Source organism: Aquarana catesbeiana, linkage group LG02, assembly GCF_042186555.1.
Source record: "Aquarana catesbeiana isolate 2022-GZ linkage group LG02, ASM4218655v1, whole genome shotgun sequence".
Classification (NCBI taxonomy): domain Eukaryota; kingdom Metazoa; phylum Chordata; class Amphibia; order Anura; family Ranidae; genus Aquarana; species Aquarana catesbeiana.
Genome location: NC_133325.1, coordinates 314,212,112 through 314,227,925, shown reverse-complemented (window position 1 = coordinate 314,227,925; position 15,814 = coordinate 314,212,112). Strand labels below are relative to the sequence as shown.

General features: G+C 41.6%; 1 protein-coding gene across 2 annotated transcripts in view; it reads left to right on the top strand.

Moving 5' to 3' along the window:
• RASA3 (RAS p21 protein activator 3) overlaps positions 1–15,814 on the top strand; it is a 299,770-nt gene that overhangs the window by 176,389 nt on the left and 107,567 nt on the right. For both annotated transcript variants that reach the window (XM_073614731.1, XM_073614730.1), the window contains exon 5: positions 1,191–1,267. In XM_073614731.1, the coding sequence (XP_073470832.1) occupies positions 1,191–1,267 (77 nt within the window). The remainder of the gene's footprint in view (positions 1–1,190; positions 1,268–15,814) is intronic.

Sequence of the window (15,814 nt, the reverse complement as noted above, 5' to 3'; positions counted from 1 at the left end):
AAATGCTGCGTAAACTACTGTCGGTGCTATATAAATCCTGTATAATAATAATAATTATCTCAAACAATATTATCAGCCCTGCCCAGCTCATAAATTACAGAACACCTTACTTACCCCTATGTTAAAGAGATGAGGTGTATGTCACAGTCACCACTTCTAAAAACTGGTAAGCTTCAATGTATTACATTGTACTTGGATGGAGGTAGTCTGAAAAGTTCACGGCCCGACATTAAAGGAATGACCACACACACACACACACGAAACTTAATGCCCTAATCCACTCTTCCAGATGTTCAGTGCTAAAAATGGCACATGCACTCTATACGGTTTTGATGCGATCTTTGTAAACAGTTGGCATCCCCCGTAGTCAGGTTGAAAATGGAGAAAGTGGAAGAAGGCGACTTATAGTGCTCTGCCAGCTTCAAGGCCACACTTCAGGCCTTCTTCTTCTACTTCCACAAAGTCTGTGCGGTCACTCCTTCTGTGTCAGGCTGTGAACTTTTTGGACTACTCTCATACTTATAGTTATTTTTTTTTTTTTTAATTTTGGATTTGTATGCAATGGGAAAATACTGAAATTCCTATCAGATTTTTACTGCTGTCTGCGTCTCTGCTGGGGAGATTTCTCACTCTCCATATGCCTTGATGACCGTTGTCCTGGTGCTGAAAATGAAGGAAAATCTAACATTTTTCATTTGTGACCAGAATAACAATAAAGAGGAAATCTTTTAATGGGGACACCTGTTCCTGTGGCAGTGTCTAAAAGAACATTTTTCTTACTTTGGAGACATTCCTTTTCACTTCCTGTTCTGTCTTGAAACAAGAAGGGAAGAAAAATGTTCTCATTGGGATAAAGCAAAAACTATTTAAAAAAAAATATTGACAGGGTTGATCACTCCATACTCCAAGGTTTTGACTTTAGATATTCTTTAACTCATAATGGAGAAATAAGGTTTAGTAAACAATAATTTGGCATCATTTGTTTAATGAAAGAAAAAGTGTTTTCTGGTAAAACAAGAAAAAGTATCCCAACTGTGCTGTTTGAAGGTGTGAAGAATTAATTAAACGTGATAATAATAGAGGAGAAATCTACAACAGTCAATTATACCTATAGAAATACGGTAATTATTTTCCTGTTAGCATTCTTACCCGTGTACATTACTTTTAGCGCACAATTCTCTGTTTTTCAGGGGAAAGTTCACCTGGAGCTAAGGTTGAGTGAAGTCATTACTGACACTGGTGTCATCTGCCATAAGCTTGCAGCACGGTAAGAAAGACCACACTGTTAACTTTAAATAATTATCAATGTTTAATGGATATATTTTTTTCCGAATGTTGTAAAAAAAAAAATGCAAAAAGTATTAACAAATTTTGTAAATAAAAATGTTCACATTGCAAAAACTTAAAAATCATTACCATTCTCCATGCTTTTATTTTTTTTGCAACAGTAGAAAAACTTAAAAAGCAGTTTCTTTGCTTATCATTAAAGGATAAGCTTACTTTTAAAGTGTTACTAAACCCAGGACCCTGCATTCACTATATCTGGTCTCCTACAGTACACAAAACATGGAAATGCTATTATTTTAGTACAGTAAAACCTTGGTTTGAGAGTAACTTGGTTTAAAAGTGTTTTTCAAGACAAGCAAAATGTTTTAATAAATTTTGACTTGATATACAAGTAGCATCATGTCACAACTGAGTATAAAAGAGAAGAGAGGCGCCTCTAAGTGTAGCAATATGGTTACATTTATTGAAGGTACAACATTTAGCAACTCACATAGTTGATGATTAAATAAGGCACATCTAAGTATGCAGGCATCCGGGGTAAAGCTGTCCACATAAACCATCCTCCTCACCACCATCTACATCGTCCCTTCCACTCTGCGTTCCATAAGCGGTTCACGTCTCGCTTTTAGATCGCTCTACTGCAGGATAGTTTTCTGGGTCACGATTGCAGACTGACAGCGGTGAGAGCCGGTGGTGCGGAGGATGGCCTATGTGGGCAGCTTTACCCCGGATGCCTGAATACTTAGATGTACCTCTTTTAATCATCAACCATGTGAGTTGCTAAATGTTGTACCTTCTTTAGCCACTTCAGCCCCGGACCATTTGGCTGGCCAAAGACCAGAGCGTTTTTTGCGATTCGGCACTCTGTCCCTTTAACTGACAATTGCGCGGTCGTGCGTTGTGGCTCCCAAACAAAATTGACGTCCTTTTTTCCCCACAAATAGAGCTTTCATTTGCTGGTATTTGATCACCTCTGCGGTTTTTATTTTTTGCGCTGTAAACAAAAAAAAGAGCGACAATTTTGAAAAAAAAAACGCATTATTTTTTACTTTTTGCTATAATAAATATCCCACCAAAAAAAAAAACTATTTTTTTCCTCAGTTTAGGCCGATACGTATTCTTCTACATATTTTTGGTAAAAAAATCGAAATAAGCATATATTGATTGGTTTGCACAAAAGTTATAGCGTCTACAAAATAGGGGATAGTTTTATGGCATTTTTATTATTATTTTTTTTTTTACTAGTAATGATGGTGATCTGCGATTTTTATTGTGACTGCGACATTATGGCGGACAGATCGGACACTTTTGGAGCTATTTTGGGAACATTCACATTGATACAGCTATCAGTGTGATTGCAAATGGATTGATTACTGTGTAAATGTGACTGGCAGTGAAGGGGCTAACCAGTAGGGGGCGATGCAGGGGTTAAGTGTGTCCTAGGAAGTGATTCTAACTGTGGGGGGGGGGGATGTGCTACATGTGGGGGGGGATGGGCTACACGACACTGATCACAGCTCCCCATCACAGGGAGTTGTGATCAGTGTCTTGTCACTAGGAAGAATGGGGGAATGCTTGTTTACATCAGCATTTCCCTGTTCTTCCTCTCCGTGAGGTGATCGCAGGTATCCCTGCGGACATCGTCTGCGGGACCCACGATCACACTCACGGAGCTCGCAGCGCGCGCACGCGCCCACAATGCCCCATCTTAAAGGGCAACGTACAGGTACGTTAATATGCCTGTACGTGCCATTCTGCCGATGTATATCGGCGTGATCCGGTCGGCAAGGGGTTAAATGTAACCACATTGCTACACTTCTCTTTCATGCTCTGTAGTTCCTGCTGGATTTTGCTTCTAATCCCCTTGTGGAGGTTTCCATTTGTGGATGGACATTTTATGGTTACACAACTTATCACATTGCTATAATCTTTTTATATGGACTATAAACTGAAGGACCTATGAATAAATGATTGTGGAACGAATCATTTGAGTTTTCATTATTTCTTATGAGGAAATTTTGCTTTGATATACAAGTGCTTTGGATTACAAAACACTGCGCTAAGTGTTAAAGTAACAAATTTTAGATAAATAAATGAATAAACAAATTTCGTGATATTGTGTAATATTGCTGCATTTATAACAGTCCCAATTTTGGCGTGTGGGGAGACCTCTGGAGATATCCTTGTAATGGCACTATCTCCAGAGGTCTCCCCACACGCCCGTTAGACCATACTAGAGATAGTTGGTCCATACGGAGGGGTGAGTTTACATCCATGTGGGGGCACCTTGTCTGAGCACCAAGCAGCACGGATTCGTTATTTCTGAGCACTGTTCATCACAAATCTGGGACTGTTATAAATGCGGTGAAGGAATATTACACAATATCATGAAATTTGTTTATTAATTTATTTATCTATAATTTGTTACTCTAACAAAGTGTATTGATTTTCACTAGTATATTTGCACCGCAAGTTTTCACTGCAACTGGTAGCTGGATTATTGTTGTTATTATTTATCTTTGGCGCTTTGGTTATTTATTTTTTCTTTGGATTACAAGCATGTTTCTGGAACGAATTATGCTCGCAATACAAGGTTTTACTGTAAATATAAATTGCTAAATACCTTTTTTCATCTGCAGTATATAGCAGTCTTGTGATTTCTATCGGGTCCTGGTGCAGCTTGTAGGAGGAATTTTCATATTGCACTGAGCTGATCTATGAGGCCGCATGACCCCTGACCATCTGTCTGGACATGTCTTGACAGTGCTGATTGGCTCTGTGCTGATCACATGCACTCTTCCAATAAAAAAAAAAAAAAAAAAAACCTCTCTAGCAGTACACACAAAACTGAGCATGTGCAGCCTGACTCCAAAGGCTCTGTCTTATCCGGACTTGTCCAGGGGGACAGTGCAGGGAGGGGAGGATCTGTGCATACAAGATCAAGCAGCCTTTTTACACAATGCAGAGGATTAACCCTTTAGGTTCCAAAGTGAGTATAATAAGCATGCTTTATTGCATATACAGACTGATTTTACTGTTGTGGGTTTAGTAACACTTTAAAGTAAAAAATAAGAAATTTGCAGGTAAAAAAAAATGTGCATTTACTATTTTTCTTTTAGGAGCCTGGAAAGCATTGCATCTGCGAGAAGATCACTGATGCCATGCAGGTCTCCTGCAGACTGTCTATGTGAGCTGTCTGCCCCGTACATCGTATGGCCAGGCAGTTTCACACTGGCTGGAAGACTTAATGAATTACCACAGCAGTTAACAGCGCCATGGTGGTTCACTGAAAACTATAAGCTGACAGCCGCAAAGGATGTCGGGACTTGTAGTTCAATCACACACAGAGCTCTGTGAATGAATGACGTGGCCGTGTGGGCAGAGCCCCGCATGGCCGCACTGTTTTTAAAAAGTGACAGCTAGTACAGGGAACTTATCTCCATACTGCTGTTACAGGGAGAGAAGGCAAAGGGGAGCAGCTGCATCATTGGGAACATGTTGCAAGTTCCACCCTAAAAACGGGTGGAACAGGTAACATGTTCCCAAAAGTGAACTTATCCTTTAAAACATCTCAACAACTTATGAAACTAGGACAGGGCTTACTACACATTTTTTGGGGCCTGTATAGCACACCGAATGTGCACAACTGGTTGACATTGACCTATATTATTATTTTTATTATTATTGTTGGTAAGCCTCATACACCAACAGGCAGCAACTCTTTTTTTGGCAAAGTCTTCCTGTGATTACTAGTATACCGATATGTATGGTAAGGATTCAGCTGATCTGACAGTTCCTATTTCCTACTTCGATTCAAACTGTTGAAATATTTTGCCTCTTACACACTACTAGACAAATGTATGCTGTTGTTGAAAGGCCCATTTACACCAGAATGCATGTAGCAATGTGTTTCCAAATTTTACCACCATGCTTCCTTTCTTTTTCCAAGTAAAGCTAGACAAAATTTGTGCCACGTCTCACATGCCATTTCCTACTAATTCAGCCAAAAGCTGTAGTTGGCCCTTTTGGGCACCACCCAACTACTGAAATGTTTAAAGAACTGGGTGGAAAATTGTCAGCTGAACAGTGATTGCATCTAATGAGATTTAGGCACTGTTTGGGTATTTAGGTAGCCACCTGTGCTGCAGCTGCTTGAATACAATAGCCAGCAGTGCAGACTTCTTCATCCACTGTTTAGCATGCATGGAGGAATCTTATTGATTTTCTCTTTTCAGCCCACGTATGGCTAGCTTTACTCCTGGCTACAGTGTAATCTAAGGCCGGCCATAAACAGAGCGATTTTCGTTTTTGCAACCAATGTCAGTGTTGATGGGAGAATCCCTTGTGTGGAGCCATTGAGTTCTCCCAGCGCGGGGGGGGGGGGGGGGATTAGTCAAAGCCGTCCCTGCCAGGAGAACACAGTGATTATTGCTAGTGGCTATGACAGCCTCTAGCAATAATTGCATGTAAAATCCGGCAGGCTGGTTGTACCAAAGTTGATCGATCAATCAACTTGGGTACATTCATCCTGCCCATACATGTTTTCAGCCGAGATTCTAACTGTCTATGGCCAGCTTTACAAACAATATCCTCAACACCTTTCTTATCATGCAAGCATTACTTTTATTAATACTTCACCAAGCTTGGTAATATTGTCAGCTTGCTTATTATAAGTGCACTTTATCCTCCGCTTATTAATATTGAATTACTCTATGAGTTCTTACATTTCCCTTTCTTTATCGTCTTTATTTATAGTAAAGAGTCATCTATATATTGGGTCCAAAGTGCTAGTACTCTGTTCTTGTTTTTAATAATACATTCTTCTTCCCATAGTAACATAATTAAATTGGCCCTATTAAACACACAGCACTGCTTGAAGTTCCACCATGTTCCACCATGTTGACCTGGTGATACAAACCCTAAGGGCCCTTCTTACCCGATCATTGGCTGTGAAGAACAAAAAATGGACGCACACCAGGAAGCCACTCAGGTCCAAGTGTATCAGAAAGGCTTAAGCTTTGCCTCCTCCCAAGCCACGCCCCTCTAATGCATTTTACCCCCTCATGGGCTTAGTTGTAGAGGAGTGGGTACCTCCTCTACCACTAACCCCATGGGTAAGTGGATTTAAGCATGCTTGGGACAAACATAGATCTATACTCAGACAAAAATGTTATTAAAAAAAAGTAAAACAATGGGCAGACTGGATGTACTATTTGTTTTTTTTTCTAATGTCATTCTTTTCTGCTTCAGATATTATTTTCCTGTGTGCATCTCTTTGTAATGTTGCAAGGGCAAAAAGGTCTTAATTAAGGATCTATTCACACAATGATTACTGCATAAAACATGTACATTTACAAGGGTTTTAAAGCACTGGACTGCGGTTGCATTAGTTGATACTGTATGGGCTCATATACACGGGCTACACATGCTTTCTTGTCAAATGCAGTTTCTTCCCATTAAAACGCTACTGCATGTGATTGATTTGAAAATGCAAAGTTTGACAAGAAAAGGGTGTGTTCGATCTGTTTAGCTTGCAAGTCAAACGCGCCTCTATAGTACAAAAGTCCAAAGCAAAGCAGGTTAGATGCATCCTCTGAATTATCATGTGTGCTTCTCCATTAAAATCAATGTCATTTTGCTGACCTTTGTTTGATGTGCATTTTAAATGAATGCCAAATGACGAAAAACAATACCTGTTAACATGAACCCAAAATGTTACTGGGGTGCTATGTAGAATAAAATGAAAATACAGTATGCGGGCCTTCATTGGAGCTCTATATGCCAATCCCACAACTAAGGTGCAGGTTAATGGTCACTTGTCAGACACCTTCTCCATCAATAATGGAACCAGACAGGGGTGTCCTCTTCCCCCCTTGCTGTATGTCCTTACCTTGGAACCTCTCTTGCGCTGTATTCGGGCATTTCCGAACATAAAAGGAATTGAGGTTCATCAACGGGAATACAAAGTTTACGCCTTTTCGGATGATATCTTTTTCTTCCTTTCATCCCCACTGACATCCCTGCCCAATCTGATGCCAGTTCTAGAACAGTTCAAAATTATATCAAACTTGAAAATGAATTACTCAAAGTCCTTCGCACTAAATATTTTGCTACCTCCTAAGCTAGTACAACTCTGTCAAACGAACTTCCCTTTCTGCTGGAAAACGGATACCGTCACCTACTTAGGTATCCAACTCCCTGGTAAACTGAAAGACCTTTATGAAGACTCCTACTGTCTTTGAATCGCTGTGTTCTAGCTCGTCTCCCCAGAGTCATGTGATCTCAGTGCTCTATGCTTCAATGTTCAGGGAACCATATGCTTCTTTGCGCTCGGAGCATACGTTCTGGGAGACTGAGCTGAACACGGTGATTGAGGACACCAGTTGGGACAGCGTTCATTTATATATCCATAAAGGCTCTATGAGTGTACACACTCAGGAAAACGGGTATAAAATTAAAACAAGATGGTATAAGACACCGGAATTACTCCACAGATTTATCCTGACAGTCTCAGACTGGTGCTGGAGATGCGAACAGGATTTGGGCACTTTTCTCTATATATGGTGGAAGTGCCCACTGATCTAGCCTTACTGACGAAAGGTGCGCGATGCAACGACTGCGATCTCTTCTCTCCTATTGCAGTTTTCACCAGCACAGTACCTCCTTCATCTCACCAAAATATCCTCAAAAAGATACTATAAGTCGTTAGCTATGCACATGATCAATGCAGCCAGGCTTTGGTTGCCCGGTTCATTGGAGGTCTAAATCACCCCCTTCAATGAAAGAATGGGCACAACGAATTAGCCATATAGCAGTGATTAAGGAGCTGATATACACCACCCGTGATTGACTTTCCTGTTTTTCAGCTACATGGGCTGCCTGGTTTGAAAATCGAACCTCTCAGCGATATCAGGAACTGATACAAGATAACATTTGACTTGTGATCTACTGCTCTTGACACTCCTTGATGATACAACCTGAAAGCATAATGGACTGGGGGTCTCATGTGTAGCGTCCAGAAGTGGGTGAAGAGGGTAGCTGGTGGTCACCCCCTCTCCCTACAGGCCCCTTATACTCACCACCCCCCCCTTCCTCTCTACTCTCTCTCTTCTTTCCCTTTTCCCTTTTTTTACTTATCATAACAGGCGGGGGCTATGGAGATCTAGTAGTCGGCTCACTTCTCCATCTCCCTCATATCCTGTGGAGCAATCAGAAACCGGATTGGGGGTACCTTTTGAGGACCCAATCTTCTTGGTTACTCTGACGTTTATAAACAAAGGAGCTAACAATTCTAGCAATGACTATGCATTGACAGCTTTAAGAAGAATTTAAGACTTTACATGTCAGGCACATAGTATGCAATTAATGCAGGAAAAGCGCTTGTTCTGTTAGGTTGGTTCTGTTATTTGTATGTAATTGTGTATTGTACTGTGAATAGAACCACGTCCTGCTTTGTTGATACCTTTTCATAGATACTTTCTGTATTGTCTGTTAAAAATTCAAATAAAATCTTCATGGAAAAAAAAATGAAAATACGCCACACATATACCAAGTTATCATGCACTTCGGTGAATCATATTAAAACACAGGGTTTAACACACATAACTGCAAGCACATGTGAGCAAGAGTTTTTGAAGTATTTATGACTAAATACTTTTACTAATAGGTGGCCCTCGTTCCCATCTCAAAAAGTTGAGAGGTTTAAGGAGTGTCTAATTACTCTCTGTGCGGGCGCGGTTATTCTGCCCCTCATGAATACTTAGATTGTCACTTGAGTCTGCTGCGGCTGCTGACATCACATCCAAGATGGTGGCACCCAGCAGCAGTATCAGGCCCTTTGGTTGTCTACACAAGGGGGACTTTTATAGCTAAATAGCATGCATAAAATATGTTAAATGCACTTATAAGGAGATTGTTGATGAAATTGAAGATCTGACTACAGGGTCTCTTAAATATATGATACATATTTGATTCCAAAAAATTGTGTTTTTCTGGAATGGTGGTTGAGCTGTCAGTACAGTTAAATATGCCATTTGTGTTTTTATTTGACATAGTACTGAAGATCTGTCAGTTTACAGTGTTTGCTTTTTATATGTGTGTAAGGTGCCACCACCCTCAGGAAAGACAAAGCTCTTAAGATCCAACACAAATACTTGTTTTATGAATGTAAAACATAATAAAATTAGTTATGGTAAAAGCAGTTGTTAATCATATTATTATCAGTTGTAAAAGTCGTATTTTGTGTTGCAAGAACCATTGTCAGAGTGTTTTTATCACGTATCTGCAGCAGTCTACAGTGGCTGTTAAGGACAAAGCGTGTCCTTGCCTGAAGAGTGTGAACAGGCTGCTTTCTGCCTGAATGATAGAAGGCCATTGTTGGACACTTGTTACAATATATTGCTTACAAATGAGTGCATAAAAAAAGGAGCCAACAGACAAGTGGAATATATTACATTTCTCCTCCCATCTGCAGATTTCAGCTGCTTACAGAAAGGACTTGTGCTAATTACACCATGAAATTGGTGGTCTAGGGAAGCTAGCGCCTGTTTTAAGGGATAATGTTTGTGCTATTTCTGGAGAGACCGGACCATGTCCTACACCCTCTATGTAGCTGCAAAAGCATATTTTGCTCTTCTGGCACTAATAATTGATAAACCTTTAATGTAATATTCAGCCAGTAATATGATTGAAACCTTTGATTTTTGATTTTTTTTTAGTCAGTCCTTTATTCAGGGTTACAAGTAGTATTGAAATACTCCAGACCTGCTAAAACATGGCCCCTGTTTAGATTCTTCTTCTTTTGAAGGCACAGAGGCATATGGACTATAAATAATGTATGCTTGTTCCAGTTGTTATATTTTTAAAATTGCAATAAAATTCATTATAACAAATTCTGTAGGCCAGTCTTTATTAAACCCCTTGTGCCACCTGTTCCTTGACCCTCCATTTCCTCATCCTTTTTAGCTTGTAAAACCCAAATTTGCACACTAGAAGCTTGTTAAACAGCCAAGCAGCAGTCTCTCTAAGGCCCTTCTCCCCTCCTGCAGGTTAGGCAGCAGCAGCTGGCAGTGACAGGTCAGTTGTCAGCAGCATGCAGGACACATCATGGTTGTATATACTGAAGAAGGTGATAAGGCATGGTTGATACTACAGCTCTACTACTTAACAAGCTTCCAGGATGTTGTATTTTCAATATGTGTCCCTTGGACACTGGAACTTTAAATATTTTCCTCTTGATCATGCCACCATACAAAGGCAGGAGTTTATAGACTTTAGTACCTTGGCATTTCCATAGAAATTTGGTATGCTGGCTATGGTGTCACAAGTCTAAATACATAATAGGGATGTGGAAGGATTAGGGAGAAACACAGGGTTACTTCTTTTTATGTCAGTTTAGTGGCTATGGTCATTAGTATATGTATGAATGTGAGTTAGGGACCTTAGATTGTAAGCTCCGTGAGTGCAGGGACTGATATAAAAGTGCAATAAAAGTGCTGCATAAATCGACAACACTATATAAGTACCTGTAATAAATAATAAATAAAAATGTATAAATGAGAAGAGGGAGCAAGACAGACTTTTTCCACTAAGTGGGCATCAGGAACCATACTAAGATTCTACACAGGTTACCTGTTAGCATAAGGCAGGACCTGATTGGTTTAGATGTAAGTAAAGCAAAGTTTTGCTTTATGGATTACTTTTTTCATAATTACATTGTTAGGTTAAAAAAGACAAGTCATCAAGTTAAATTCTCTAGATAATCCATAGAAAGGCAAAAAACTCTTCTAAAACATGGTCCTGCTTGCTTTAGGCCTCTTGCATATAGTCGCCTGTGCACTTACAGTGTAAATACCTGTGTATCTCCCCCATGTAGAAAGCCTAGGTGCTGTTTACAGCCACCCGTAAACATGATTAGCTGTCCATGGCTGTACTTAGATTTAAGCCAATGCTCATGTAAATGATCATATAGCATATGGACGTAAGCAAAAAATAGAAATTTTAATTTTTTTGCAAATGTCTGTATGCTATGCGAGTGTTTATGCACATGCCATTGTATATCCAAGTACAGATGTGCAGCACTAGTGCATTCCATGGGCAAATACATCAGGATTTAAGTTGCATGGGCTCAGACTTCCATTTGCAAGGAGAGACCTTGAAAGGAGTGTTTTGTTTCTAGATGTCTTTCTATAAGATAAGATTTCATGCAAAAACCTCTACTACGTATTTTTGTGAATGCAAGTAATAGGGATGAGCTTCGAGTTCGAGTCGAACTCATGTTCGACTCGAACATTAGCTGTTCGCAAGTTCGCCGAACACCGAACAATTTGGGGTGTTCGCGGCAAATTCGAATGCCGCGGAACACCCTTTAAAAGTCTATGGGAGAAATCAAAAGTGCTAATTTTAAAGGCTTATATGCAAGTTATTGTCATAAAAAGTGTTTGGGGACCCGGGTCCTGCCCCAGGGGACATGTATCAATGCAAAAAAAAGTTTTAAAAACGGACGTTTTTTCAGGAGCAGTGATTTTAATAATGCTTAAAGTCAAACAATAAAAGTGTAATATCCCTTTAAATTTCGTACCTGGGGGGTGTCTATAGTATGCCTGTAAAGGGGCGCATGTTTCCCGTGTTTAGAACAGTCTGACAGCAAAATGACATTTGGAAGGAAAAAACACATTTAAAACTACCCGCGGCTATTGCATTGCCGACAATACACATAGAAGTTCATTGATAAAAACGGCATGGGAATTCCCCCCAGGGAAACCCCGAACCAAAATTAAAAAAAAAAAAAATGACGTGGGGGGGTCCCCCTAAATTCCATACCAGGCCCTTCAGGTCTGGTATGGATATTAAGGGGAACCCCGGCCAAAATTTAAAAAAAATGATGTGGGGTTCCCCCTAAATTCCATACCAGACCCTTCAGGTCTGGTATGGTTTTAAGGGGAACCCCGCGCCAAAAAAAAAAAAAAAACGGCGTGGGGTTCCCCCAAAAATCCATACCAGACCCTTATCCGAGCACGCAACCTGGCAGGCCGCAGGAAAAGAGGGGGGGACGAGAGTGCGGCCCCCCCCCTCCTGAACCCTACCAGGCCACATGCCCTCAACATTGGGAGGGTGCTTTGGGGTAGCCCCCCAAAACACCTTGTCCCCATGTTGATGAGGACAAGGGCCTCATCCCCACAACCGTGGCCGGTGGTTGTGGGGGTCTGCGGGCGGGGGGCTTATCGGAATCTGGAAGCCCCCTTTAACAAGGGGACCCCCAGATCCCGGCCCCCCCCCTGTGTGAAATGGTAAGGGGGTACTTACCCCTACCATTTCACTAAAAAACTGTCAAAATAGTTAAAAATGACAAGAGACAGTTTTTGACAATTCCTTTATTTAAATGCTTCTTCTATCTTCCTTCATCTTCTTCTTCTTCTGGTTCTTCTGGCTCTTCTGGTTCTTCCTCCGGCGTTCTCGTCCAGCATCTTCTCCGCGGCGTCTTCTATCTTCTTCTCCTCGGGCCGCTCCGCACCCATGGCATGAGGGGAGGCTCCCGCTCTTCTCTTCATCTTCTTCTTCATCCTCTTCTCTTCTTCATCTTCTCTTCTTTTCTTCTGCGGGCCGCTCCGCATCCATGCATGGAGGGAGGCTCCCGCTGTGTGACGGCGTCTCCTCGTCTGACGGTTCTTAAATAACGGGGGGCGGGGCCACCCGGTGACCCCGCCCCCCTCTGACGCACGGGACATGACGGGACTTCCCTGTGGCATTCCCCGTGACGTCACAGGGAAGTCCCGCAAGTCACCGTGCGTCAGAGGGGGGCGGGGTCACCGGGTGGCCCCGCCCCCCGTTATTTAAGAACCGTCAGACGAGGAGACGCCGTCACACAGCGGGAGCCTCCCTTCATGCATGGATGCGGAGCGGCCCGGAGAAGAAAAGAAGAGAAGATGAAGATGAAGAAGATGAAGAAGATGAAGAAGAGAAGAGGATGAAGAAGAAGATGAAGAGAAGAGCGGGAGCCTCCCCTCATGCCATGGGTGCGGAGCGGCCCGAGGAGAAGAAGATAGAAGACGCCGCGGAGAAGATGCTGGACGAGAACGCCGGAGGAAGAACCAGAAGAGCCAGAAGAACCAGAAGAAGAAGAAGATGAAGGAAGATAGAAGAAGCATTTAAATAAAGGAATTGTCAAAAACTGTCTCTTGTCATTTTTAACTATTTTGACAGTTTTTTAGTGAAATGGTAGGGGTAAGTACCCCCTTACCATTTCACACAGGGGGGGGCCGGGATCTGGGGGTCCCCTTGTTAAAGGGGGCTTCCAGATTCCGATAAGCCCCCCGCCCGCAGACCCCCACAACCACCGGCCACGGTTGTGGGGATGAGGCCCTTGTCCTCATCAACATGGGGACAAGGTGTTTTGGGGGGCTACCCCAAAGCACCCTCCCAATGTTGAGGGCATGTGGCCTGGTACGGTTCAGGAGGGGGGGGGGCCGCACTCTCGTCCCCCCCTCTTTTCCTGCGGCCTGCCAGGTTGCGTGCTCGGATAAGGGTCTGGTATGGATTTTTGGGGGAACCCCACGTCATTTTTTTTTTTAATTTTGGCCGGGGTTCCCCTTAAAATCCATACCAGACCTGAAGGGTCTGGTATGGAATTTAGGGGGAACCCCACGTCATTTTTTTTTTAATTTTGGCCGGGGTTCCCCTTAATATCCATACCAGACCTGAAGGGCCTGGTATGGAATTTAGGGGGACCCCCCCACGTCATTTTTTTTTTTTTTAATTTTGGTTCGGGGTTTCCCTGGGGGGAATTCCCATGCCGTTTTTATCAATGAACTTCTATGTGTATTGTCGGCAATGCAATAGCCGCGGGTAGTTTTAAATGTGTTTTTTCCTTCCAAATGTCATTTTGCTGTCAGACTGTTCTAAACACAGGAAACATGCGCCCCTTTACAGGCATACTATAGACACCCCCCAGGTACGAAATTTAAAGGGATATTACACTTTTATTGTTTGACTTTAAGCATTATTAAAATCACTGCTCCTGAAAAAACGGCCGTTTTTAAAACTTTTTTTTGCATTGATCCATGTCCCCTGGGGCAGGACCCAGGTCCCCAAACACTTTTTATGACAATAACTTGCATATAAGCCTTTAAAATTAGCACTTTTGATTATTCATGTTCGTGTCCCATAGACTTTAACGGTGTTCGCTTGTTCGAGCGAACTTTTTTCCTGTTCGCATGTTCTGGTGCGAACCGAACAGGGGGGTGTTCGGCTCATCCCTAGCAAGTAATCACTTATACATTGTTCTTTTAGGAAGACATCCAGCCCTTGAAACCAGCTACTGTATCTACAAGAGCCAGTCATGTGGAAGAGCATTCCACATTTGCACAGCTCCTACAGTAAAGAACTTATTTCCTCCTGCCACAAGGGATGGTCATGTATCACTTGTGGTGACCTGAATAAGCAGATTTACTAGTTATTGTTGTAGTAATAAAAATCGTATTATTACCATTGCATTGTGCTCCTGTAGAAGTACAGTTTGACATCTCTAGAATTTTACATCCTAGTACACGAACAGAAACACAAGCTCAAGAAATGACTTTAAACCATATTTTGTCATTGAAAAAGTAATAGGTTGTGTTTTCCCTATACTAAATAAGAAAAACCAAACAGCCAAAGTAGCATTCTTATGATGCAAAAGAATACGGCAGCAATTAATGTAAGAGGGTACAGAATAGATTCAGTTTTTTGTGCTCACTTCCATTGAATTGCTTTGTATAAAGTAGAGTCTACGTAAACTGGTGAGTCATCCACAGATTGCCCTGCTGATGCAAGGTGCCTGCTGCTTCCTGTACTGTGGATTTACAATAATTTAATCTTTCAGTGCAAATCCTACACATCCCCTGATTTCTCCTGAGGGGTTTAATGACAGCCCCAGCCTCACTTTTATTTGGTTGAGCTTGCTGAATGAGAGGTGACGTGGAATGAGCAGGCATGAGTCATTGGTCATTGACTATTTGTTACCATAAACAGCACCATGTGTGAGTGTTCAGGCGGTGTGCTCATTCACAGTTTATATTTTATGATTGTCTTTAATTCTGTATATATGTTGCAAATTTAGTTATCTGATTATTACTTACTTTTCAGCGCTAATGTGCTTCTTATACATATTCATCCATTATTTTTAATTACAGAAAACTTGTATTGAGGAAATGTGGGGGTTGCTATTGCTGACCTCCCTCAGAAACTGTTAGTTGCACGGATTTAGTACTTTCTGAGTCACTGAGCCAAAACAAGCACACAGCCAGCGAAATCACAGGGACGTTTAAACACTACTTGATCTGCATACTTTTTCCCGTCAGTGCCTTATAACGTACAGCAGTCAATAAAGCATGACCCACACAGTTACAATATTCAGATGAGCTTGTAGACTCTTATGTTTCTTCCCTATAGGTTGTCCCTTAATTCAACGTTTATTGCATCTGGCTATTTTGTCTATACTATTTCCTTATCTGTAGTAGACATAAGCTAGAACAAAAGTATTGCAGCATCA